Consider the following 26,289-nt stretch of genomic DNA (forward strand, 5'->3'; position numbering starts at 1 on the left):
ATATATAAAAAACACATTTCACTAAAGAAGAGTGTATTTGAATTTTTTTTTTTTCCTATGTTGCTAAAAACTGTTTATATAAAAATCATAAATTCATATAAATCTGATAACATAGCATTTGCTGAGTTCATTAGACTGATAGATGATGCTGTCAATCCTTAAAGCAAAATTAGTAACTAACGATAAATATTCTTGTTTTATGACTTTAAGAAAATGGCCTAGCATCAGCCAAGATGACAAAACCACGAATTTGACTCAGATTCAAATATCAATGAATGAGCTACACAGGTATTCTTGTTGTTTTTCACATATATAGCGTGGATATGAGACAATTTTTCTTGAAAAATCTTCCATTACCACATTTTGCAATGACCTTTTGCATGCTTTGTGACAGCTTACTAAACAAAAAATAAAATCTAATAAATGCATAAATTTTATATAATGCATAAATTCCAATATTCACATAAACTTTTAAAATTTTTGAATTAAAAAAAAATTCCTTTCAGAAAAGTTAACAAGATCTGCTATCTCAATTGGATGATAATCTTCATAATGGTGGCATTAAGTCATTGTTGTTTACAATTAAAAAAAATGTAAAATATTTACACAACTTTGAAGTAAATAATCTGATTACACACATCAACATTCAACTTTATTAACAATGAATACATTGTAGTCATTAAATACACTAAGTGTTGGTACAGGTATCCTCAGCTCAATGAAAGTACAGAATTTCTGTGAAACTTCATAAGGTAAAATGGCATAAAGCAAAGATGCAATTATCAATTAATCTATATACAGAAAGAATCCAAACATTTCCAGGTCTTCAGAGAAAATCTAACAAATTATATGAAATAGTTCTTTAAACCTACACTAAAAAAAAAAAAAAAAAATACCACACAACATAGACCACATAAACGGTACAGTTTATGTGGTCTATGTGGTCTGCCAGACTAAGCTGAAAATCAAGGCATCATTTGCTTCATGTTACGCGAAGGGTTCAGAGTGAAAAAAATATTACTAAATTTTAAGTCTTTTTTTTTTTTTTTAATTACACACTTCTCAGCAAGCATGCATTTTTTTAACCATACAGCTCTTTCTTTTTTCATTTCTCTTTTCATTTAAAGTATACTGCAAAATATTTTGAATTTGTATGATACTTCTTATTTAAGTGTTATTTTTTATGCAGTCACTACATATAGCTGAATAGCATCTCTGCCTTTCACATTTTTTCATAAAAGGGAAAATTACCTGCATAATTTTTTCAAATACCTATATTACTTTACACATTCAATGTACTTCTACAGTAATGTTTAATTAAAATATGAATAAATGAATTTGAAATAAACAGAAAAAATTATTTTGACTGCATGTATTCTAACATAACATATGTGTTACTTAGTTTAAATGCACTTAAATGAAATGAGTTAAATGGTTAAAAACATATAGCAGAACTTGCTGAATTTCTTGCATACATTATAATAAAATTTTTAGGATAATTTGTTTAAAATTAAGCTGATTTCGACATAAAAAGAACTCACATTAAAATAATGTTTTGAAGCATACAGTTTCTTGCTATGATATTTTGGACATATATTTAAAAGTCCAGCAACTGGCCTGTTGTTAGCATCAAGTCTACAATATGATCCGTATGCTTGAACGTCCTGTAGTTAAATATTAGAACAAGGGGAAAAAATCATTTCTAAATTTTCAGTTGAAATGAATACAATATATAAATTCATCAGTATAATTTATGTTAAAATCAGCATTCAATTAATAACATAATAATCTACTACATAATACATACAAATTATTTAAAACAATATCCTAAATATTTTGTGTGAGTAAAAAGTTGTGTATATTAATGATATTGATAAGACTTTTGAAATACATAATATAATAATATTAATGTGCCTTTACACAGTTTTTTAACACAGTTTATCATTTTTTAAGTCATTTATTTACAAATTGTATACACTGCTTATTTCACCCCCCCACACACACACACACACGCACACCTAGTTTTGAAGCAATGAAATTAGTTGGAAAAGAGGGGGGAAATATGAGAGTAAGTATGGTATATATACATGCTAAAATCAAAAGTAAAGCTGCAATCAGATTATGCTCACATAAAAATCATGTGGCATCTGGTGATAACATATCAAGATACCCACGATATAATTTTTATTATATTCTTTTAATATGATGTTAGGCATAAAAATAATAATCAAGTTGAGATTTCAAGAGTAATTTTGAAACTAATAATTAAAGATGATCTAAAATAATTTTATTAATTAACTCTCTAAAAAAATCAATGATTTAAAAAAATTTTCAAATTGGTCCAAAAGATAATGCTGCATTTAGTATAAGTGAAATTTACCATCAAAATTCACCCCAAATAAGTTTAAAATATGCTTGTGAATTTATTTAGTTAGAATTACTACCTCTATTAGGTATGATTTGTCAAACTCAAAATACGAATTCATAACGCAGTTAAATATGAATTGCCTGGAAACAAGCCCATGGATGGATAGATACATATCTGCCTTGCATATAAAAAATTCATTCGTAATTGACTCCTAATAACTTAAGTAGCTTTCACCTGAACAAAAGCTTTACCTATAACATGATTTACATGCTGTATTCTTATAAAAATGTACAAGACGTGTTTTTTTAACTAAAAAAAAAAATAGTACTGCATTCATTTCAGCAATGTAAGTTTATGTTCTCTATTTACAGGAGTTCTCTATTTATCTATCTATATCTGTTTGCCAATACCTAAATCAGTACTGTCTTATATGATAAGAAATGGCATAAAAGTAATACAAAATTGAAAAGGTTATGTAAAAAGAAACAGTATTTACATATTATCCCATTTACTGTGAAAGTTGGCTACCATCAAACCAAAAGAGTTGGCAGGGATTTCGCAAAGGCTGCATTAATAGCTCTTGCAGAACTTCTGCAACACTTCTACTTGCAACTTTTAAAATAATATATTCGTTATTCATGTTCTCTGCATAGTCCACCAAATAGCCATTGCTGCAGAAGTGTTTCATCCATTTCATTTTTGTGCTTTAAAAGACTTTTGTCGATTTCTACTATTTTGCTTGGTCTTCGAATTTTACTAGAAGCTCTGTTTAAAACACTAGGAGGACAAACTTCCTGCAGGTGTTCCAATTATTACTCTTTTGATGTCCATGTCTAGCTACTATGTTCCATATTCAACAGATGTTAATTCTCTCAAGCTGTAAATGAACCTAAGTATATCACATGTGTGATTCTCAAGCCTTCAGTTACTTTTTTTTTTTTTTTTTTTTTTTTCAAAATGAAAGAAAAATATCACAATAACAGATAATTTATAGCCTTGTTCATAAAAACAACAGATGGCTTATCAAGAATCAATTGGGGTTACATCAAAAGAATGTACAAATGTCTTGTGATACAATAACTGGTGCTAAATCGCATTGCTTGGCAAAAGTTTCACAGTAGATGGGATATTATGTAACAACCAAAAGAGTAAATTCTTTAAAAGTACAAAGATTCATGCACTAATAACACAGCACCAGCAATTTATAACAAAAAAGAAAACACAATCAATATAATTACATCACAACAAGCTTAGTCTAAAACACTAATGAAATGAGTCATCATATAATTTTTAAAATACACAGTTATATCCACAGCAGCACTTTGGAACACACAATTGTATTAAAAAATATTAAGTAATACAACAGTAAAATATTGTAGCTTTTGTTTCTTTCTAGGAGCTAATCAGCAAAACTAGAAATAATTTATCAGATATTGATGGTATTAAGATTTATAAAAATGACTTTGAATTACAGATGATCTGTTCAACTGAATTAATTTACTGGACTGATATATGTTCAATCCAAAATGACTAGTATTTTGCAGCATTTTGATAAGATACTAGGAACATTCTAGCTTAACACAATACTAGCAACAGTAGGTAACACTGGCATTTTTACAATAGTATAATATACATGACAAATTTATATCAACATGATTTACTATATTGTTATATTTGTTTATTTAGTAACATTTAATTTTATACTACAGATTTAAATTTATTTTTAGGTAATAAATGATAAAACCAATTATTATTTACATATATTTTGACGTTTTTATTGCCTCATAAAAACTTTCTGCATTTTTTCAGCAAGGATACAGGTAATTAGAATTTTAACAATTGTGATGAATAAATGATTATAATTTAAGTCAACTGTGCATCTTGAAAGCATCATCAAAGTTGCTGTTTAAGGCTTCAGGTTATATTTTGCATGAAATTTGTGCTTGACAACAGGTGCTTCCTAGTTATATATGGACAACAGGTGCTTCCTAGTTATATATTTTCATACGGTAATTATGTTAGTCAGAAATCTGTAATTTGAACATTAAACATAATGTATAGAAAACCTACAGTTTAATATTAACTAACTTTCCTGACAGAATGTACTGAAATATTGTAACAACCTGCATCAGAAAAGAATGAAGTTTTGCACCACTTCAATAAAGAAGTTACATTTATACTACCAGACATCCAAAATGCAATACTATGAAGGAAACATCCAATAAGCTTCAAATTTGCATTATGTGTAACCAGTGTAAGCCATGGAAATGATTAGTACTGCAGCATATATGCAAAACATGTTTTCTTGCTATTTCTTTGCGTGGAAAGCTTCAAGATGCATTGCAGAAATAAACGGCAATTATTTGAGTTAGTTTCTGAGCTTATCAGGAAAAGAATTGCTGCTCATAGACTGTAAAATATCCTTCTATGAAAGTAATGCTCATGTTTGATAAAATCAAACTCTGATGATACAGATACTAAATCAGTGTATACAGAAAAGATAAATCAACTGATACAAACAATTGCAGCAACTTCAACTCAGCACCGAACAACAGGACATGTATGTAGTGTGGTAGCAGTAACTGACTGCACAGCAGTTAAAGGAATCCTATCACAAGAATTGGGATCTGTTGCTCAACAATCTAGATCAGCATGTAGCATTATAAATCTACACAGGAGGATAATCTTTGCAAGGCATCTGTTGCTGCAATTAACTGTCATCTCTACATCACAGGCTTATGCAGCTGCAATGATGTGCTGAATGCTAACATGGATAAATAAATAGAATAACATGATATCTATTTAAGTGAATCTCTGTTGTGTCTGTAACACCATGATGATTGCATCCAAGTCTGTTGCAACAGAGCTGATAAGATGTAATGACTATTGAATCACGCATCACTATACTGGTTCATCACCTGGAGTAACGACTTAGGCTGTCACTGGATTTTACTCCTGCACTCACTGAATACGCACTGCTGGCATACGAAACAGCCATCGCTATACCTTTGAAGTTTCGCAGCATGCTGTCCTTTTTCACTTTTAAGGCTTTTTAATAGTCCAATTTAAATAGTACAGTGCACTATTGCATATGGCCTGCATTATTCAATAACTTTTCATTGCCCAGCAAGTCATATTGCTTTGACCAATCCATTCCCTGGTATGTTGACCATCAAACACATCTGGTCGATGGCTGGTAAATAAGTGGCCCAGCATACATCTTCCATACCTATGCCAGATGAACTTATTCAATATAAAAAAATGACATATCATCCCAAGCTAAACTATTTTCTTTCAATGGCAAAATTTTCAATGCTGTTGTAGTTATTGCCAGCCATGGTAGCTACACAAAATACTGATTTCTTTGTATTCTGCAAGTTGAGCAGGGCTATAATTTTAATTAATTCACCTTTGCACCTTTGATTAGTTGGCCAGCATATAGCTTTGATATATTTTATTAGTTATACTGTTACATTTCGGAGGACCAGCAGTTTATTCTATAAAACTAAGAAAGAAAAAAAGAAACTTACAGGCTCTTCACACCAGGAGGTAGGTCTACTAGTGACACAGAGGATAAAATTGGTATTTTTTATTCCAGGACCAGCCGCAGCAACAAAACGTGGCACGGGATCCGAAAAATCATAAACATTTAATTTATTCAGAAATCTGTCTGGTATCTAAGCAGTAATAAAAAAAAAATAAAATTTTGATAAGTTATTTAGCAGACGATAAAAGTGATAATTGGTGAATCAATAATAGCATATAATTACTGCAAAACTTTACAGTTAGTGATTCAATAATAACATATACTCACTGCAAAGTTTGTATCTTTAATTGAACAAAATTCAGGCCCTGCTTTAATTCTTGCACACCTATTTAAAAGGCAATATTTTTTAAAAGCAAAAAAGCACTGAGATTAGACATAAACAAAAAAGCATACATACTAATGTTTATAAAAAATGCTGCACCATGAAGGAATTGCCGAAAATGAATGAAACTTATTCTGTGTATTACTGATAGTGTTAAAAATAATTGATCAAATTTATAAGACAAAAAAAAAAAAAAATGAATGTTGGAAATTAGTACTTTGTTAGTCCAGCATGCTGAGTGATCAGAGCTTGAACATGTTACGGCATTGAATCATACAGGTTTTTGAATGTAATCCTGGGGAATGGCATTCCATATGGCTTCCACTTGATGTCAAATTCAGTCTTAGTTTGTACCCCACCAGCTGTACGAGCAAGTCACCAAACAGTGAAATCCCAGACATGTTCAATGGGTGACATATCCAGAGAATAAGCAGGCCATGGAAGAAGTGAAAGCTGTTGTACCCTAAAGAAGGATTGTGCAACCTGAGAAACATGTGCACAGGCATTATTCTGCTGAAATACATTGTCCGGAATGCACTAAAGAATGGAGAGGACCCTTGGCTTTACAAGTTCCTTATGTAGCAATCACTGTTGAGGTTGCCCGCAATCTGCATTAGATGGGATTGACAATTATATGCAATAGCCACCCAAAAAACATGATGCCAGGCGTTTGTGCAGTAGGACACTGGATAACATGCTGTGGGTGCAAACATTCCCCCCCCCCCCGTAACATCTGATGGATTTTTTTCCATCACTGTACTCCAGATTGTAGCGAGATTCATTGGAGAAAACAACTTATTTCCACTGGAAACACCACACACCATGTAGCCATGCTCATCAATGTTGAAGATGCCTGTGATTCAGCGACAGAAGAAAGCCTATGTAGAGGAATTCTTGCATGCAATTCATTCACAGCCATGCCGATGAGGTGCCTGTTGTCCTGTGTCGTTATGCTATTGCGTACTCCACTGCTGGGATTTCATCTTGTTTAGTTCTCTTCTGTCCATTTCTTGCAAATACACATCATTGTTACAGAATTACGCTGCATGTGGGCTGCGACTGCTCGATACGAAAGTCCAACCTTTCGCTTACCGAAGATACATTTTTGGTGAAACTCCATTAGTTGTTGGTATGGCACCCTCTGCTGTTGATTAGGCATATTAACTACTAATTAAACGTTCACCGCAGACACAGTTCGATAAACAGATTTCAACACAACTTTACAATCCTTTGTATACATGGAACAACCGGCTGGTTCTCATTCCATGCAAGCGCATTCTCTATGTAATTCTAATCATTTGCATGTCTTACCTTACTTTATATTTCCTGTAAGTTTAATTCAATTTGCATAATTCCTTCATTGTGTTCATTATAAAAATGGTGAAGCAAATACTATTCAAATGAGAAACAAACACTCATGGTTATATCATAGATGCCGTTTTGTTTATTGGAGTAAGTATTATAAACACTTATAGAAAAACAGCAGAAAGGTTACCGAGTTTTTTTTTTTTTTTTTTTTTTTTTTTTTTTTTTTTTAAAGAAGAGGGCAGTTCTATATCTCACACTCTGCTGGGCCAATTGACGAAATTCAATTTGCGTTTTTCATGTCTTGAAAGACTTAGAATATATATTAGATTTATATATAGCAATATCCTAACATAAGTATTCTGGCACAGACTTCTTTCTGAAATAATATACTGATTTTTTTCCATATTTAGATTTTATACCTCAAATTATGCCTAAATGCCAAGCTTTGTAAAAATCAACCAAGAATTTTTTAAAAAATTCAGTCTTAAAATTAAAATTTTTCAAAAAAAAAACTTTTAATTACATAAAATTTTTACTATCAACTTAAAGTTCATGCATTTCGAGAGACACTTGTGAAAAATTGAGTATTTTATTCAAAATTTTCCAAGATACATGCGAATTTATATATTGGCGCATTTTGAAAACGTTGGCATATTTGATATAAGTGATAATAATACGAGGGCCATCCAGGAAGTAGATTACGTTTCCGTCTGTGTCCGCTAGGGGCGGGGCTAGCGCGGCCATCTTGGGGTCAGAGCGTTGCGCAGCTCAGTCTGCATCTAGCCGTGCTAGTGAGAGGTTCGTGCTGTGCTCCGTTCAGATACTGTGACGGTTTGAAATGTCTGCGTTAATTGAAAATCCCGCGAGCTGCGAGGTGCGCTCAGTAATAAGGTTTCTGACTGCAAAAAACTGTAAACCGATAGAAATCTATCGGCAGCTTCGTGAAGTGTATGGGGACAACATTATCACTGAAGGTGGAGTGCATCAGTGGGTCATAAGATTTCAAAATGGCCGAACCAATGTTCACGACGAAGATCGAAGTGGGAGACCCAGTATAGTGACCGCTGAACTTCTCGAAAAAGTCGATGCTAAAGTCCGTGAAAATCGAAATTTCACAATAACGGAACTTTCTTTGAGTTTTCCACAAATTTCGCGAAGTTTGTCCCGACCTGGCACCGAGCGACTTCCACCTATTCCCAGCAATGAAGAAGTGGCTGGCTATGCAGCGTTTTGATGACGACGCACAGCTGCAAGAAGAGGTAACGAAGTGGTTGAAGGCGCAGGCGGCCGAATTTTTCGACGAAGGAATTTCCAAGCTCGTACATCGCTACGATAAATGCCTTAATTTGTATGGTGACTATGTAGAAAAGTAGTATTTGAGTGTAGCTTTCATCTGTATATAATAAAATTTGTTTCCTATACTTTGTTTATTTTTTTATTCCAAAACGTAATCTACTTTCTGGATAGCCCTCGTACCAAATGTGGTTAAAACAGTTTGTTATAATCTTCAATGAATTGCAACAGCTCTTTTAAACTCTAAATTTCCAAATAAACTTTTACTGATGATTACTCATGAGAATTTTTTAAAAAATTTTTATTAAAAATGACTCATAAATATTTATTAATAATAAATGAAAAGCTATTTTTTAAACTTATAAGGAAAATTAATCAAAAGTTTAAAGATTTTATTTTCTTTCAAAACAGTAAATTTTTACCTTCGCCATTTCGCTGTCTATTTTACTTAACTTCATTTTATACGTAATGAAATTTATTTTTCTGATTCTAAAATTATGCATCATACACACTTTCAATTCTTCTGAATACATTAAACAGTACATAAAAAACATATATAAATCATGCTGTTTTCTACTACAGCATTGTTTAACAGTGGCAAAATTTTCTACAGTGTAAGATTTTTTAGCTTCAAGACATTAAGGTTTTCTTGAGGCATTAAGATGAAAAATCTGAGGTAAATCACCCATCAAGATGAAAAATCTGAGTCATGAAAAAACACATTTATTTATTTATTTACAGAGTAGCATAAAAAAAACCCTGATATATGAACCCTGTTGCAGGATTCCATCTGAATTTTTTCATGGAGTCGGTTCTCATGTAAAAAACAGAAACTGGAATAAGTAATCAAAGTAAAGCAGGCAATCCACCTAAGTAAAAAAGGCAATCCACTTCAGCATGAAAATATGGTGCATTTTCGCCTTTCTTTTTAACTCCTTCACAATGGGTGTACCATATGTGCATCAGTATTTAATCCACTTACACGATGGCATGCCGCTTAACGTAACTCACCTTGGAGATGGTGTGTTGTTGCACTAGTACGATTTCACAAAATGAGGTATTTTGCATCGCTAAGCCTAACTTTAAAAAAAAAAAACCTCATTAAAAATACTTTTTTATCAATTGTTTTGATTTTTTCTGTAATGGTATCTAACAGCAATGTAATCATAAATACAGAATATCAAGGGATTCTGAAAAAAGTTTAATTAAAATCTAAATGCAAAATAAAAACACTTGACTAATCTTGATGAAATGTTGTAAAAAACTTACTTAAATCTATATCTAAACATATTAATATATATATATATATAGGATTAAATATTATAGCATAAATGATTCTGAAAGAAGACAGTGTATGATAATCTAGTTGCTATCAATTACTTAGTTATGAAACACATTTATAGATTGAACTTTTTAATTATCCCATTATTTATTAATTCTAGGAATCCTCTCATAGTAGGTACATCTACAGGATTATGTTTATTTTAAATGACGATGGATTTTCACTCATCTTTTATTCATAGAAATTACTAGTTTCAACTATTATCTTCATTAGATTATAAAAAAAAAAAAAAAATGAGGGGAAAATCAATTTCATTCACATAACTTTCAATTACGCTTACTTCTGCAATTCCCGTAAATTCATAAGGCTTCAATTACTTAACAAATCAATTTGATGATGGAGGACTGTGAGGCTGTTCTGCTGGACTGTGAGGTGAAAGAAAAACAAATTTCCAATTCAGTCTCTGACAAAATTTCGGTATAAAAATAACTATTTTCACTTAAATTTAAGAGTATTCAGTGTCAAAATAAGTTACTCATGGGCTCGAATAGACACTAGTGGGCTTTACAATTTGAATTTACTCTTCTGTTAAAAAAATCCTTTCTCTTAGACATTGCAGTATTACTTTAAATCTCTGAACTGGTGCAAAAAACTTACATCTGCTATCTAAAGAAGATGCAAACTAGAGTTCCTAAAACCACAGCTCCATTCCCAATCCTCCCATAGGAAAAAAAAAGAAAAAACAAATGTGAAGCATGGGAAACTGTCAATGTTTATATCATGTGAAGCCTCAACTGCATATCAGCTGGGTTTTGTTTACTTTATATCATCTACGAATCACCAGAATCAGAGAGCACTTCATGGACACAAAGTCAACAATGTATATGTTCAAGCTAACTGTAGTAAATACAGAGCGCCATCTACTGATTAAAAAAATTCTAAAAGAACATTTATGTTTGAAAGTGCATATATGACACGTCAGTCAAGAAGATCAATGTAAGCCGGGATGCACCAGTGCATCACCAGGCTGCTGGTAACATTTGGAACTGATGTATATATGACACACCCATCTGCAGAGGGCTTTCAGTTCAGCATCCTGCCATTGTGAAGAGGTTAATAAATTAAACATAAAACTAAAAATTAAAAGTTTCCAATGTATGAAAAATAACTTTAAAGAGAAAGACTGTGTTTACACAATTGCTGAATTGCCGGCCACATCTCCTTTCACCTTTTGATTTATGGTGGGTGGAACATAAACCAAAATACCATATACTTAACAAGAAGACTAAACAGTAATATACTTAGTATAGTTATAGAAAAAAAACTAGTCATAACATGAACAGCTGTCCAACCGCATTTAATTTCAGTATCCTATTAGGAAGTTAAATGTCTTTATTAGCATGAATATTAAATTGTAAAATTGCATCCATCCCTTCTAAAGGATACAACTGTTGCACAAGCTGGATCTGTTTATTCACAGCTGTTTTCACCTTTGCAATTTTAACACAATTACCTTGACTTGGAAGCAATTCAATAACTCGGACCGGATGGCCAATCCAAGCTAAATAAATATAATAAAGCAATCCGCTAAGTAACCAAATTAAGCGGACTGCAAGCAATTCACCTACGCAATCAAATAAACTAAAAGCAGGCAATCAAATAAAACATGCAATCCACCTCATTACAAAAACAAATTTTTTAAAACCTGATGATCAGAGATTAAAAATATAGAACACACAAAATTATTTGTTCTTCTCTTCAAAGGATTTTTGTTTTCAGTATCATCAGACCTTCTTCATCGCAAAAAAAGAGTTTTCAACTTTGATTTTAAGAGATTTAATAGATATGTTAAAGGATTCTTTCTGAATGACAAACATAAGCCTTTTATAAGCTGTTTTAATTTCCTGAACAGATACTTTATTTCATTTTGTGATCTGGATTTTTAGAGTTTTGAAAGAATCGCAGTATCCGTCAGAAAAAATTGAGGTAATTAAGGTCATTAATTCTTTTTTTCTATCTTTATAAACTTCTATACCTCAGAAATAGGCAATTTTCTTCAGACAGTTTAAGCCATGGTTAGACCACTCTTCCAACATTTAGATCTGAGCAAAACTTCCACAGAACAGCTTCTAGAAGAGGGGACAGCCAAATTTTAGCTTGCAAGGATATGCTGCCATTGCTTCTTTGATGTTAAACATTTTATTTCCTTCCATTCGTTCATTAACAGATGTTCTCCAATGATCCTCTGCTTTTATGTAATCTGTGTTATATCCTTCTATTATTGTATACATTTTTCACCATCTTCATCTTCTCATATGGAGGCTGATTGCACATTTTTTAAATGGATTTTTTCATTGTAATTACAGAAATATTTAACCTAAAATTTTGATGTTTTAAATCTTCTATTTGATAACTCTTATTCTTTACAATCTTAATTTCCAAGATTTCCAAGATAATAAAGTCTTTTGCAGTATCAGAAGAGGTATTTTATCCCATTGATCTCGAACAGTTTTCCAAAGTCTGTGGCGGTTGCAGGTTGATGTTTGGACAAACTGGTTTTTTAAAAGTCCTAGAGTGCAAAAATACATTGGTGATAGATAAAAAAATTTAGTAGGATATGAGCGAAGGATATGGCCTTGATATCCGTTTCTTGTTCCATTTTTTACAGGAAATTAACAATAGATTTTCATGTATCGCTGCTTGTACTGTCTTGATGCAATTCTACTGATTGATCACGTTGTGTGTAAAGAGAAGGTATTTCATATTTGAAAATTGGGTATAAACATATTTTTGGTAATATGTGATGCTGATCTTAATGCATTTCTCCACTATCTTCATTTTTAATTTGCGGTTATATGAACAACCAGCAACAATCATAAATCCCCAGAAAAACGTTTTTTAGATTCCTTGAAACATGTTTTAAGTTTTCCCCTTCTCTTTGATGATAACAAATGGATCTCTTTTTATTGCAGTCATTTAAGTACACCCAAGATTCATCTATTATGACAAAATTTTTCCATTTTTTTTTTTTGGACAAATGCTTCTCATAAAGAATTCTGCAGCGCATTTTGCGATATGTCATGGAGAAAGATGATGTACATTATGTTTTTTGCCTTTTTAAGATTCAAATCAGAACTAATCAATTTGTTTACGATTGACACAGAGCATTTTAATGGTTTTGCTACTGGCCTTAACGGATTTTCTTTTAACATTAGAGAACTTACTTTTGCAATATTCAAAACATTTAATTTTTTCCTTGGATATCTATTTGGAATAATTTTTCCACTTGAAGCTAATTTTAATGTTTTTCTCTTTTGTTGTTGACATTACCTATCATAGCTTTCAGGGCTGTGGTGTCGTTAGGGAAAATGACCTACTCCGACTCCGCCTTCCTCATATATACATATATATGTAAACATATACACATGGGTTACAGCTTATTTTTTTAATATAAAAAAAGTAATATATGCTACAGAAAAAAAATTGATGACATAGGAAATTATTTATATTAATTAGCATTTATTATGAAATGGAAAAACTGGCATTAGTTATTTCTAAGAAACAGCATAGCTTCGGCAAAATCTTCTTTGTTGGAGGGCCATAGATTTAATTTGATAAACTTCAGAGCTGGGAAGAGTCTTTCCACACTAACTTGAGTAGGAGGAAGAGCTGTTACTGTCAGGGCTACTTCTTTTAACTTTTCAGGATAGATTTTTATAAGTTCTAAAAGAGATGTCTTGCAAGCGCAATCATATTTCTATATTTCTTCAAAGGTCGTGTAGAAATCTTGTTTGTATTTTTCATTTTCATATCTAAAGGCTCTTGGTTCTTTATTTTCATTCACTTCGCCTTAGCCTTTTCAATATTATCCAAAAATATTTCTCAAAATCTAATTCATCACTGGAAGAGGATAATAGAGACTAAGTTGCAATGTCTGCAGTTTGACTGTCCTGATTCGAACTCTTCAATTGTTCTGAGAATAATTTCATTCTTAATGAAAGTTCATAGATGGCTTTCTTTGCCTTTTTAATTTGTTCGTCATCCAAGAAAATTTGGTGTTTCGGAATTTGGGAATAGGATTAATATTTCAAATTTAATGAAAAAACTCAGCGATATAGAAGATGTGTGTTACCAGAAGGTGGGTCAGATTTAGATTCCATACCTTCATCTTATCTTTATTAAATTAATTACAAATAAGTTTTAAAACACTTAAGTAGAAGAATCTAGGCTTATTCCTGACATATGAGTAGAAATTGTCATTGATTAAATAAGAGTCGGTAGGGAAAATGACGGACTCCGACTCCTAGAATTTTAATGACTCCGACTCCCTCATATATATAAACATATACACATGGGTTACAGCTTATTTTTTTAATATAAAAGAATTAATAGATGCTACAGAGGGAAAAATTGATGGCATAGCAAATTATTTATATTATTTAGCATTTATTATGAAATGGAAAATTTGGCATTAGTTATTTCTAAGAAACAGCATAGCTTCGGCAAGATCTTTGTTGGAGGGCCATAGATCCGATTTGATAAACTTCATAGCTGATAAGTCCCACACTAACGTGAATAAGAGGAAGAGATGTTACTGTTATGGTTACTTCTTTTAACTTATCAGGATAGATTTTTATAAGTTCTAAAAGAGGTGTCTTGCAAGCGCAATCATATTTCTCTATTTCTTCAAAGGTCGTGCGGAAATCTTATTTGCATTTTTTCATTCTTATATCTAAAGGCTCTTGGTTCTTTATTTTCATTCGCTTTGCCTTAGCCTTTTCAATATTATCCAAAAATTTTTCTCAAAATATAATTCATCACTGGAATAGGATGATAGAGACTCAGTTGCAATATCTGCAGTTTGACTGTCCTGATTCGAATTCTCCAATTGTTTTGAGAATAATTTCATTCTTAATGAAAGTTCATACATGGCTTTCTTTGCCTTTTTAATTTGTTCATCATCCAAGAAAATTTGGTATTTCGGACCTACATATATTGAACCCAGCAAGATCTCATTGTCTAACAAACTAGTTTCTCTTTTCGTCATTGAAGAAATGATTCCTTCTGCAATAAACCCTCCATCTCAGAAAGAACAAACAACCCATTCTTCCATTCTTGCCTCCTGTCAATTCTTCAGATTGCAGCTTTTTTGTGGCTATATACAGTGTAGAAAGAAGAATTTCCAATTCTGCAAGAACATTCCACAGTCCTCTGTTAATGAAACATTAGGGTTATCTACATCTTCTAAAAAGGTTCTTAATCTAGAAACCTGTTTGTCATCAAATATGTACTTCCTTATCGCGTTGCTTGATCAATAATTGCTCCTTTTCCAGCTCGCATCAATTTTTGCTGCTATTGCTGCTTACCTAAATTTACCAGTGAGATTTGTAACTAAATGAAGTAAGTAAATAAATCAGTTTAATCACTAATGGCAAATATCACATCCATCCTCCTCCCTTATATTTATTTATTTGTATGTTAATAAAACAGAAAATAACTATTTATTAATGTATATAGTTCATAAATAAAAATAATAACTCAGCTTGTCAATAATTTTTTCAATTCATTTTAACTTCATCTCAAATTCAAACTGTCCAACAAAAACTGGAGTCAGAGTTGACCTGTTTTTAGCGACCTCGAGCTCCGACTCCTTTTACCCCAAAATCTGCCCGACTCCGATCCACAGCTCACAGCCCTAGTAGCTTTAGATATAAAAAAACTATGGCTTTCACAATGATATTAATAACTAGATACGAATAAATTTCTTCAAAAAGAACACAAACATAAACTTCCCTCCATTGCATCTTTAAAAGCAACATTTTGCATGAAAACAAAACTGTGAAGTAGCAGTCAAGAATTTATACTTCCAAAAGTATAGCTGCAGTTAAAAAAAAAATTCCCAGCAGAAGATTCTTTTTTTAACGGCAAAGCCAAATCATCTAAAAAGTGTGCGAACAGCCTCTGTAATAAAGAGCTTATGTCATGATCTATTTCAGTTAGCTAAGAATCAATTCTATGTATATTAGCAAAATTAGATCTAATGCTCTCTTCCTCAACATCTTCTCCTTTTAATAACTCATTCAAACCCATTAAAACACTCTGTATATTAGCTGTTATAGATGAACATTTTTGAAAAAGCAATTCAATTTTCTGAATAATATGTAATTCAAAAAACATACTTTTAAAATCAAGTTCAGGTCAAACATAAAATTATGCAAGACCACATGTTGCATGTCCTCTTCTGACCTTCCTCTATACACAGGGTATTTGATTATTGCCCTGGCCTGCATTGTCTCCAGACCCACCCACTGAAAACATCTGATCATGGGTTGCCGGAAGACTGGCGCGCAACCCGTCTCCAGTTAATGCGGTTGATGAAGTGTGGAATAGACTTGAAGCAGCATGGAATGAGTTGCCCGCTTCTATCATTCAAGCCTTGTTCGACTCCATGCCTAACTGGGTAAAGGCCATTTTAGCTGCCAGGGAAAGCAGCTGTCTCACTCTTGTAAATTCCCAAACTGCTCACAAATTTAATTATTTCATCTTCATCCGATACTGTTTATGTACAATAAATATATTTTTTGTATTTGCTTTCCTTCACGGTGTTGCAATTTTAATGACCAGCAATGTAAATTAAATCATTCAAAACAAACAGAAAAAAATAATATTTTGTTTATATTATTTTAATGTTTTAATAAAAGTCAATAATGGGAAACAGAAGATTTAACAATTTTTTTCCTAATGGATGATTTAATCATTACTTTTAGAGACTCAGTTATGATTAGACTCCGATTATGTACAATTAAATTGCATACTACTATGGATTAAAACAATTTCTAAATAGTACAACATCATCGGCTATCTTGTTATCTCGCATATTTTCTTCTCCTTTTTGTATCTTCTATAGAAATTTTGTTTTTTAGTGATCGTTTGTAACAATAACTTAACTAATTTTTTACTTTTTTTCAGCAAACCCCTGTTAATCAGGATTTTGAATGCATATATAAAGAATTATAATATACTAAATACATACTTATTTTTATTCACTCCACTTTTCCATCGCTGAACACAATTATTCCGATCCAAAAGAAAAGGATTTTTTGTCTGAGGTACTAAACCACATAAAGAATACAGAATTATAAGTAACAGCATTATTTAAAATATAAACAGATATGCACTTCATATTTATAACTGGTGTGTTTAGAAATATTCCAATGCTAACATTAAACACAAAGATAACTGTAGAACAGCATAAAGCAATACATAATGCTAGTTTTCATATTTCCTCATTCTTCAATATAGAAAACACTTTCTGAAAAACTTCAAAAATGAAAACAACTGATTTTAAAAACAATGCAGAATGAGGTTAGGAACTGACCCCATTTTATTTAACAAACAATTAATATTCAGCTTCTTTTTTGTGTTTTGTAAAAATGATTTTGTTGATTTCTACTATTTTATTGGGCACCCCCATTTTAATGGAAGCCTTTTTTAGAATACTATGAGTACAAATTTCTCACAAGTATTAGTTCCAATTTATCATTGTTCTGTCAGCCACATTCCGTGGACCATATCATGCCCTTTAATACATTTTTTTTTTTTTTTTTTTTTTTTTTTTTTTAAACAGTAGGATTCCATTAATTTGAAAAAAATCTCCTGATTGCTGTTCTGTAGAAAACAAGTTTTAAATTTTAACCACTTTTTCAAAATACATGAAAAATATAATAATAGTTAATTTATATGTGTAAAGATCATGACTTATAAAGATCGTGACTTGTAAAGATCATGACTTGTAAAGATTGTGACTTGTAAAGATCATGACTTGTAAAGATCGTGACTTAAAGAGAACGTGAAATATAAATAATAGGACAAAAACTTGCATCTTACGGTGTGGCAACAAGAAGAGAATTCGGAAGATTTTTTTATATATAGTTGTAAGAGTTTTAACTGTAATAGTTAGCAGTTAAAAAATTTTAATAGTTAAGAGCTGCAGCATTTTATTTTTTTGGTTCTGTTCTAAAATTCAAATAAAAGTATTTTGTTCATTCTGAAAATTTAGCTTTGTTCTTTCTACAAGGTTCAATATCCGTTATATTGAAATAAGGAAAGGATTTTTACTATATCTTTGTTCATAAAAAAAGTGTGGCTTATCGAGAATTAGTCAGGGTTACATCAAATGAAAACACAGATGTTATGATTATTTTATTAGACCATGCTCATCCTTAATTGGCGCTAAACTTCACTTCTTGGCAACAGTTTCATGGTTGATGGGATAATATGAAAGTACTAAAAATTTTACACCATAAATTAAATTTTCCAATTAATATATTTAATTTAATACCATTCTCACTATAGCTTCTCCATTCTAAAATATTTATAGAGTTATATATATATATTATTATTAACTCTATTTTAGACTTACAATAGATAGTAATTCACAAATTTATTTTTAATTGCTTAAAAATCTGTGGAAATAGAGCAGGAACTCCACTTTAGAAAGACTTAACTGCCAAAAAGCAAAATATCACTGTTATGATATGTATCTGCTGTTTAGCAACACTTGCTTCTTCTTATTTTTCTATGATATCTGCCATTTGGAAACACAGGCTAAATATGTGAAATTCTTTAGCATGGCTGCATAAATACGTAACAGTAAAAATAACCTAAAGCCAGCTAAAAATTCTAATGGTAAAGCAAAAGTGACTGCAAATGCTAATATGGGAAATTGCCATAGTTGTGTGAGAGGGGGTCAGCATGATTGAACAGTGTGTAAATTTTGTAATGCTATTTTTTATAAGTGTAAACAGAAAAATCAAATCACGATGGTTCCTCACTCTAAGATAAACGGCGATAAAAATCAGTTCCTCATTATTCAAAGGAAGATAAGATACATGAAATACTATTTCATTTTACTGATAATGCAGAATACTCCATAAATTCAATTGGTAAATAAAATGTTTCACCTCATAAGGAAAAGGTTTTCATTTTTATTGAAAAAAGAAAGTATTATGGAAGTCGCTTCAGGATGGTTTTACTCTATTATTTGTTATGGCACTGAGATACTTCTTTCAACAATTTGAGGTAAACTCCATTAATGGAACACAGCAATAAATTTTTATTTAACACTCAAAAATGGCGACATACAAACAAGAAGAGAAAACATATTCTAACTTATATAAAATAAAAATAAATGCTCTCTTCTTCATACGAGAACTGCGTGCGGCTCTCGAGCCTGCGTTTCAAACATTGCCATTAACATATGTGTTATTCTTTGTCTATTTAAATTGTACAAGAATTTAACAACAGTTATTAGAACTGTTACAGCACCTTCAAAAAATTTTTCCCTAAGAAAAAAAAATAATTTTCATTCTTGTTCTGATTTTCAGAGAAATTTAATTCTATTGAAAAGGTTGTGTGTAGTTAAAGTAACTCATAAAAATGTTTCAACTTCAGCTATTGATTGCAGATATAAAATATACAAATATACTCATGACAGGTTCTGAACCTTAGGAAGTGGAGTGTCTAAATTTAATTAATCTTAATCTGATTCAGAAAGTAATTAACGAATTCGATAATGTTTTCAGCAACACATTAGACTCTTATAAGGGATGCATAGTATCATTTCTTGATCCTGTTGTTAATCCAATTCTCTGTAAAGCAAGAAATATTCCTATTCTCATGCATTCAAAAACTAGCACTGCTTTTAGATAAAATTCTCACAGAAGAAGTTACTGATTTCATTGCAAAGCCTGCTTGATCAACACTACTTTTCCTGGAATTAAACAATTTGGTGAAGTTCGTTTATGTGGTGACTATAAAATCATGGCAGATAACTTACCATCTTCCTACTGTAAATCTTTTATTATGTAACTGAAGAGGAGGAATTTATGTTGCAAAAATTAATTTGGCTTTTAGTTGTTAAAAATTTGTTGAAGCTCAGACAATTTATTATTAGAAACAGAAGTGTGTACAAGATTAAATGCTTTCAGTGTGGAACTAATGTTCTGAATGGCAGGGCTTTTTCAATCAGCTTATGAAGACCCATATTTAAAAAGCATTTATTATCTAACTACAGTCAAAAGTCGTTAATCCGGACTCGTCGGGCCTTCGGCGATTCCAGATTATCGATTTTTCCGGATTATAGATCATCAGTTTAAATCTCGTAAGATGGCATGCAGAAATTCTAAAATTAAAAATATGAAACCGTAATTTATGAAATAAAGAACAATTATAATCTAAGGGTATCAAAATTTACAAAAAAAAAAAAAAAAAAAAAAAAAAACTTAATATTTATTTGTTTACTTTATTAAACATTTCTTTCAATGTAAGTTGTTTAAGTTGCTTCGTTTTATGTGATAATACTTTCTCTTCAATTCTATAAACAGACATAATTTCTTGTTCAGTTACAAAGTTCCGCTGTTCAAGTCCCGTAATTACCGTGCCGAGAATACCGACTAACTTGTCAATCGAAATTTTTTCGTTTTCACTAACCTCTCTGTCACCTTCTTCATGTCTTTATCTATTTTTGCAGCAATTCCACTTTTTGTTTGATGGACATCGAAACTTACTTTCGTTTTGTAGATCCTTTGGGAGCTCCAGCATCGTAAATTCTATTTGACATAATCGAAAGTTCAAGTTTACTTTTATAAAATTGCTCTTACAGTCTGCAAAAAATAATAAGCCGGGTCCAACTCAAAGATTAAGGAACAACACAATCATCAATATTAACTGAAATAGATAATTAGATAATTTTAGCATATATACTGTCCGTTATACATAAAATGCGCACGCGAAAACGTATTCTGCGTTTGTGCCCACGCATTTGCGCAGTCATAAAGGTCTTACGCGCACGCGTAAACGCCTATGTGCATGTGTCAATGCGGCGCATGCGCAGAAAGTTTTTAGCTTTGACATCCGGATTATAGATCATTCTGAATTATGGGTGTCCTAATTAACGACTTTTGACTGTATATGGTGTCAAAAAATGCATTTTAACCTTGGAAATGCAGTTTAATTTCGAATAAATACTCATTTTAATCTCTGTTTTCATAAATTCATATTCATTAAGATAGTTCCATTATTAAAAGAAAGCAATATACAGGGTGGTTCAAAACTATATGTCAAAAATGTAAGGGCAAGTAGAGGGGACCTAAATAAGCTGATTTCGTATAGGAATGTGTGTGCAGTGATGCTATATTGAGCCAGTAGAAGAGCACTGATGAGTGCAGCGTATAAAAGCTAGCATGGCTAGCAGATGAGTGCGTTTAGGTGGATTCTTCATTTCCTGCACGGATCTTGAGCAGCATGCATTGTTACATCAATGCAGAGCTTACCGATATATATTTCATGTATGGGGCTGCACAGTGAAATTTATTAGCTGCTCAAAAGATGTACAGGGAGTGATTCCCAGGGGAAAATTAGCAGGATAGTAGAACATTCGAGCGCCTTCGCCGAGATTTAAGCATGGGTGGATTGTTTTATGCGTCCAGGCATGATACTGACATTGCAAGATATCGCAGAATTCCTGCATTGGAAGAAAGAATACTACACACAGTAGAGGATATCCCTTCATCGAGCTCGAGAGCTGCAGGATGTGCACTGGGTGTCAGCCATACAACTGTTTTGAGGACTTTACATGAAGACAGAATACATGCGTATAATTTAGAGAGAGTGCAAACAATGACCCATGACAATTATCTTCCATGTCTCAACTTTGCTCGTTGGTACCTACAGCAGTTGGCAGGCAATCAAACTTTCTTTTTTGCAGATATTTTATTCACTGATGAGGCTACTTTTATGCGGTCGAGTATGTTTAACATTCATAATTCTCACCTGTGCGCTCAAGGTAACCCACATGGCACAATAATACATGCCTACTAAAAGTTTTCCATTAATGTTTGGGCAGGCAATGTGCACAGTAACTTAATATGACCGTACATTCTACCCATCATTTAATTGACCACATGTACAGCATCGTCCTACAGGAGGTCTTAACTGAACTTTTGGTCGATGTTTCTCCAGCTGTTCGCAGACAAATTTGGTTCCAGCACGATGGAGCCCTAGCTCACTTCAGCCAAAACGTCAAGAATCACCTGTACGTGTCTAGAGCCAGCAATGGATGGGGCGGGGCAGACCAGTTTCCTGACCACCAAGTTCTGATTTAACGTATTTGGATTTCTTTTTCGGGGGGTAGGTCATATTAAAAACCTCGTGTATGACAGTCTAGTCACATCTGCAGAAAATCTTGTTGCTCTCTTGTCTGTTGCTGCTGGACATGTGCTCTAAATGCCTGACATCTTTTCCAATGTATGGCGATCCATGCGCCACTGCTGCGAATCTTGTATCTCTGTTGGTGACCACTCTTTCAAGCTCCTATTGTAAACTGTTAGTAATTTGTTTCTTTTGTCTTTACTTGTCTGTTTAGTTTCCAGTGATTCATACTGCTTTAACGTACTAGTGCTTTAATGCGGCATTACTGCACACACATTCCTATATGAAATCTGATTATTGAAGTTCGCTCTATCTGCCTTTACATTTATGACTTTCAGAAAGTGCATTAATCCCTTTTGATGAAAAATTACCTATAATTCTTATGTCTGATGCTTCACCATATTGATTAGGTTATGAGCTAAATCAAAAACTTTCAGATGATCCAGTAGTTTTTGCACCAGAATTCATAATTTCTACAGAAAAAAATTATGCAAAAATTGATAAGGATATTTAAGTTATCCAGGTTATTAAGCATATGAAAACATTACCACATTCTTATGCATGGGGTCCAATGCATGTTAACATTGCAAATACATATTTAAAGTTGTAATTCATGACAAGAAACTATACATAAACTTCGTACAGCTCCAATTCAACCTTGTGAGAAATAACAAGTTACCCATAGTATTATTTGTTTCTTGATTTTGCAGGATCATTTTGTGGCCAAATTTTTTTAATTATAATTCATTCTTTTTCAAAGCAGCTAGGAGAAAAGTATATGCCTTAAACATTGGCTCACATTGAGATATTAGAAAAGGTATTTCCGCTCATGGAATTCCTGATGTTATTCTTACAGATACTCTTCAGAATAATTCTGCTCTTCCCTCAAAGGGAATTAGACAACTTTTTAAAGTGCCATATCATCTAGTTGGAAATGGCCAGGCTGAGAGAATGGTACAGACTATAAACAACTCTTTAAAATGTACTGTGGCAAATAATCAGGGATAAAAATTGTTAGTATTTATGGAAAGTGAATAAATGACAGTTAAACCAGAAATAGACGCCAAGGTGTTAGACATCCAAGCATAATCAAAGAAAAAGGACGTCTGAGACTCTGGTTTGGTACAGTAAAATCAATGCCAAACAGCGGCTCAGCTGAGAGCCCAATAGAATGCAGGTCCGAGTGTAAGCGTTTCACAACACACAATTCAGCAGACACTGTTGGATATGGGCCTGTGTAGCAACACCAGTCGTCTGTCTCTATTGACCAAGCGTCATTATCAACTAAGCCTACAGTGGACCTGGGAACATCCAGACAACCATGGACAACTGGAAGACAGTTGCCTGGTCAGATGAACACAATTTCTCATTCAAAATATAGAGTTCCTCACTTTTATTCTGTTAAATTAAGTGTCAAGGAACCTAGTGACCTGCTAAGTGAATAATTGTTTAAATCCAAGAACAGAAGCGTAAACTCAAGAAGGGTTAATTACCCTTTATTCACTCAAACTAAGATTTAACAATCAGATTTGATTTTCTGAATGTCCTTTAACGTAAATTCTTCTTGCTTTTGTTGCACAAAAAAGAGTTTCTAAGGGAGTTAAAATTTTCCTCTCTAAAAAGAGTTCTGCGGGGGTCTGTATTATATTTCGCCATTCCTAAAGCGAAGGCTAATTTATTGACGCAGCTATCCCAACGTTCATGACAATTCTTAACATATCCTCGAATAATTTTAACAATATGTTTGTTTATGTGTTTCGCTATATTCAATTGCACCCTATATGATACCGTTTTTAGATGACGTATGCCAAGTCCTGTGCAAAGACTTTCAAATAATTGACTAACAATTTGCTTTTTGTTATCAAATATTACTTTTACTGGGACCTTGTATTTTAAAATATATTTATTTAAGAACGAATCTGACACTACTTCTGCTGATGCTTGTTTAAGAGAAATTATTTTCACCCATTTTGAAAAATGATCAATGATAGTTAAGAGATATCTATTCTTATTTAGCCTTGTTCCAGAATAGGGTCCGAGGAAATGAATGCCAAACAATTCATTACGTAAAGTGGTCTTTATGTTATTTAAGAACCCGGCAGTGTTCTAATTAACGTCATTAATTGGCACATGTGACATGAACTGACATATACTGTCACAACTCTCTGTAACTGCAGGAAATAAACAGCTTCGTGGACGTGCAATGTTTTCCTAATACCGAGGTGACCTGATATGGGTGAATCATGCAGCTCTTATAACATATTTAATCGTAGACTCACTGCAATCACTGACCAGTATTCTTGATTCTCGTTAGTTATTTTTATGTAAAATAGCAATTTATCAATGATTCCATAGTGGACTACCCTATTTCTAATTTCCATTATGTCCATATGCTCAAAATGTTCGGGATCTTCGATATATGCATAAATATCTCTGAATTCTTTGAATCCCAAATTCAGTTCTGCAATTATTGTTTCATGGGACTCAATTATTTTCGAAATTAACATCGTACATCTGGCTGTATTTTCCACTTCGGCAATCTTAATTCTTGATAAGGCATCCGTGATAACATTTTACTTCCCTGCTGTCTGTTTTATTATTAAATTGAACTTCTGAAGCTTTAATGGCCAACATATAGGCCAGGGTGAAAGATTTTTCCCTGTATACAAGCGACCAACTGCCGCATGGTCTGAGTAGACTAACAAATTTGGAACTTCTGAACTGCTATGACAATGAGTTTCATTTTCTGTCGAAAGAATAGTTCCGTTGAGTTTGATTCAGCATTTTACTGCAGTAGGCAAATGGCTGCTCATTTGGGGAGAAGACAGCACCAATTACCAAATCAGAGGCGCCTGCCACAATTTCTAAATTCTCGTCCCCTCCTGGGAACTTGAGATCTGGGGAGTTGATTGATGCGTGTTTTAATTCCTCGAACGCAGTGTTCACTTCCGCGGTCCACGTGAATCTAGTTTTTCTTGCGTTTGAGAATCAGCAAGGGTTCGTCTACCTATGCAAAGTCCTTAATAAAGGATCAATAGTATGAGCACACACCCACAAAAGATGCTATTTTTTTTCCTGCATTAGGAGGATGATGACTCTTAATTGCTAAGATTTGAGAATTGTGAGTTTCAGTGCCTTTTTTCAAGATCTTATATCTGAGGTATCTAAGTTCCTTTGCCACAAATTTACATTTCTTGAAATTCACTATTTAAGGCCGGCTTCATTTAATAATGAAAATACTTCTTTTAAATGGTCAATATGTCTGTTTACCATTTTGCTCTAGATTATTATATCACCTAAATAAATAAATGTATTCCGCCTAAGACAAGTCTTAATACGGTATCCATTATCTTCTGGAATGTAGCCAGAACTCCACTTAATCCAAACAGCATTCTCAAAAAGGCATACACACCTGACTTCGTTATGAAGGCTGTTTTCTCCACATCTTCTGGTTTTACTGCAATTTGAAAATATCCTGATGTCAGACCAAGCATAGTCATATACTTAGTAAATTGGATTTTTCTCATTATCTCAGCAATTATCGACAGGATTTCATTACACTATTTAATTTACGATAGTCCATGGCAAATCTCCACAAATTCAGATCTGATGGTGGGAGGGCGATTTTCTTCCTACATAAAACTACCGAGCTAGCGTAAGGGCTAATACTCAGAATAATTATTTTATTGGCCAGCATCTGTTAAATGTACTGCTCCAAAAAGTTTTCCTTCTTCTGGTCATACGTATAAGGCTTAGACCGAGCCGGGGGGAACATTTCCCATGTTTATTTAATGTTGCACAACTTGGCTTCTCGTTAAATGATTTATAAAAATCTCTTACCATTTTTTCCATTTTCTTTTTCTCCTCTTCCTAGAGGCTGTTATGGTCTATGTCTGGAGTGGCCCCCACTCCTTCTTCAACAGTGTCCATCTGAACCTGTAAGCTAGCGTTCTTAAAAT

The 26,289-nt window shown here is 32.7% G+C and overlaps 1 protein-coding gene across 4 annotated transcripts in view; it reads right to left on the minus strand.

Annotated features, from left to right (window-relative positions):
* Positions 1-26,289, minus strand: part of LOC118191827 (ciliated left-right organizer metallopeptidase-like) — a 111,090-nt gene that overhangs the window by 66,425 nt on the left and 18,376 nt on the right. For 2 of the 4 annotated variants that reach the window (XM_085812104.1, XM_085812103.1), the window contains exons 3-6: positions 17,154-17,232; positions 6,183-6,240; positions 5,899-6,045; positions 1,542-1,664 (exon numbers count right to left, since the gene is read on the minus strand). In XM_085812104.1, coding sequence (XP_085668230.1) covers positions 1,542-1,664; positions 5,899-6,045; positions 6,183-6,240; positions 17,154-17,232 — 407 coding nt within the window. Of the gene's footprint in view, positions 1-1,541; positions 1,665-5,898; positions 6,046-6,182; positions 6,241-10,460; positions 10,499-17,153; positions 17,233-26,289 lie in introns of those variants that run through there. The other 2 variants (XM_085812105.1, XM_035362684.2) reach the window with 2 other exon arrangements.

The sequence above is a fragment of the Stegodyphus dumicola genome, chromosome 2 (genome assembly GCF_044657685.1).
Source record: "Stegodyphus dumicola isolate Sdum_Otavi_A_Nest chromosome 2, ASM4465768v1".
Classification (NCBI taxonomy): Eukaryota; Metazoa; Arthropoda; class Arachnida; order Araneae; family Eresidae; genus Stegodyphus; species Stegodyphus dumicola.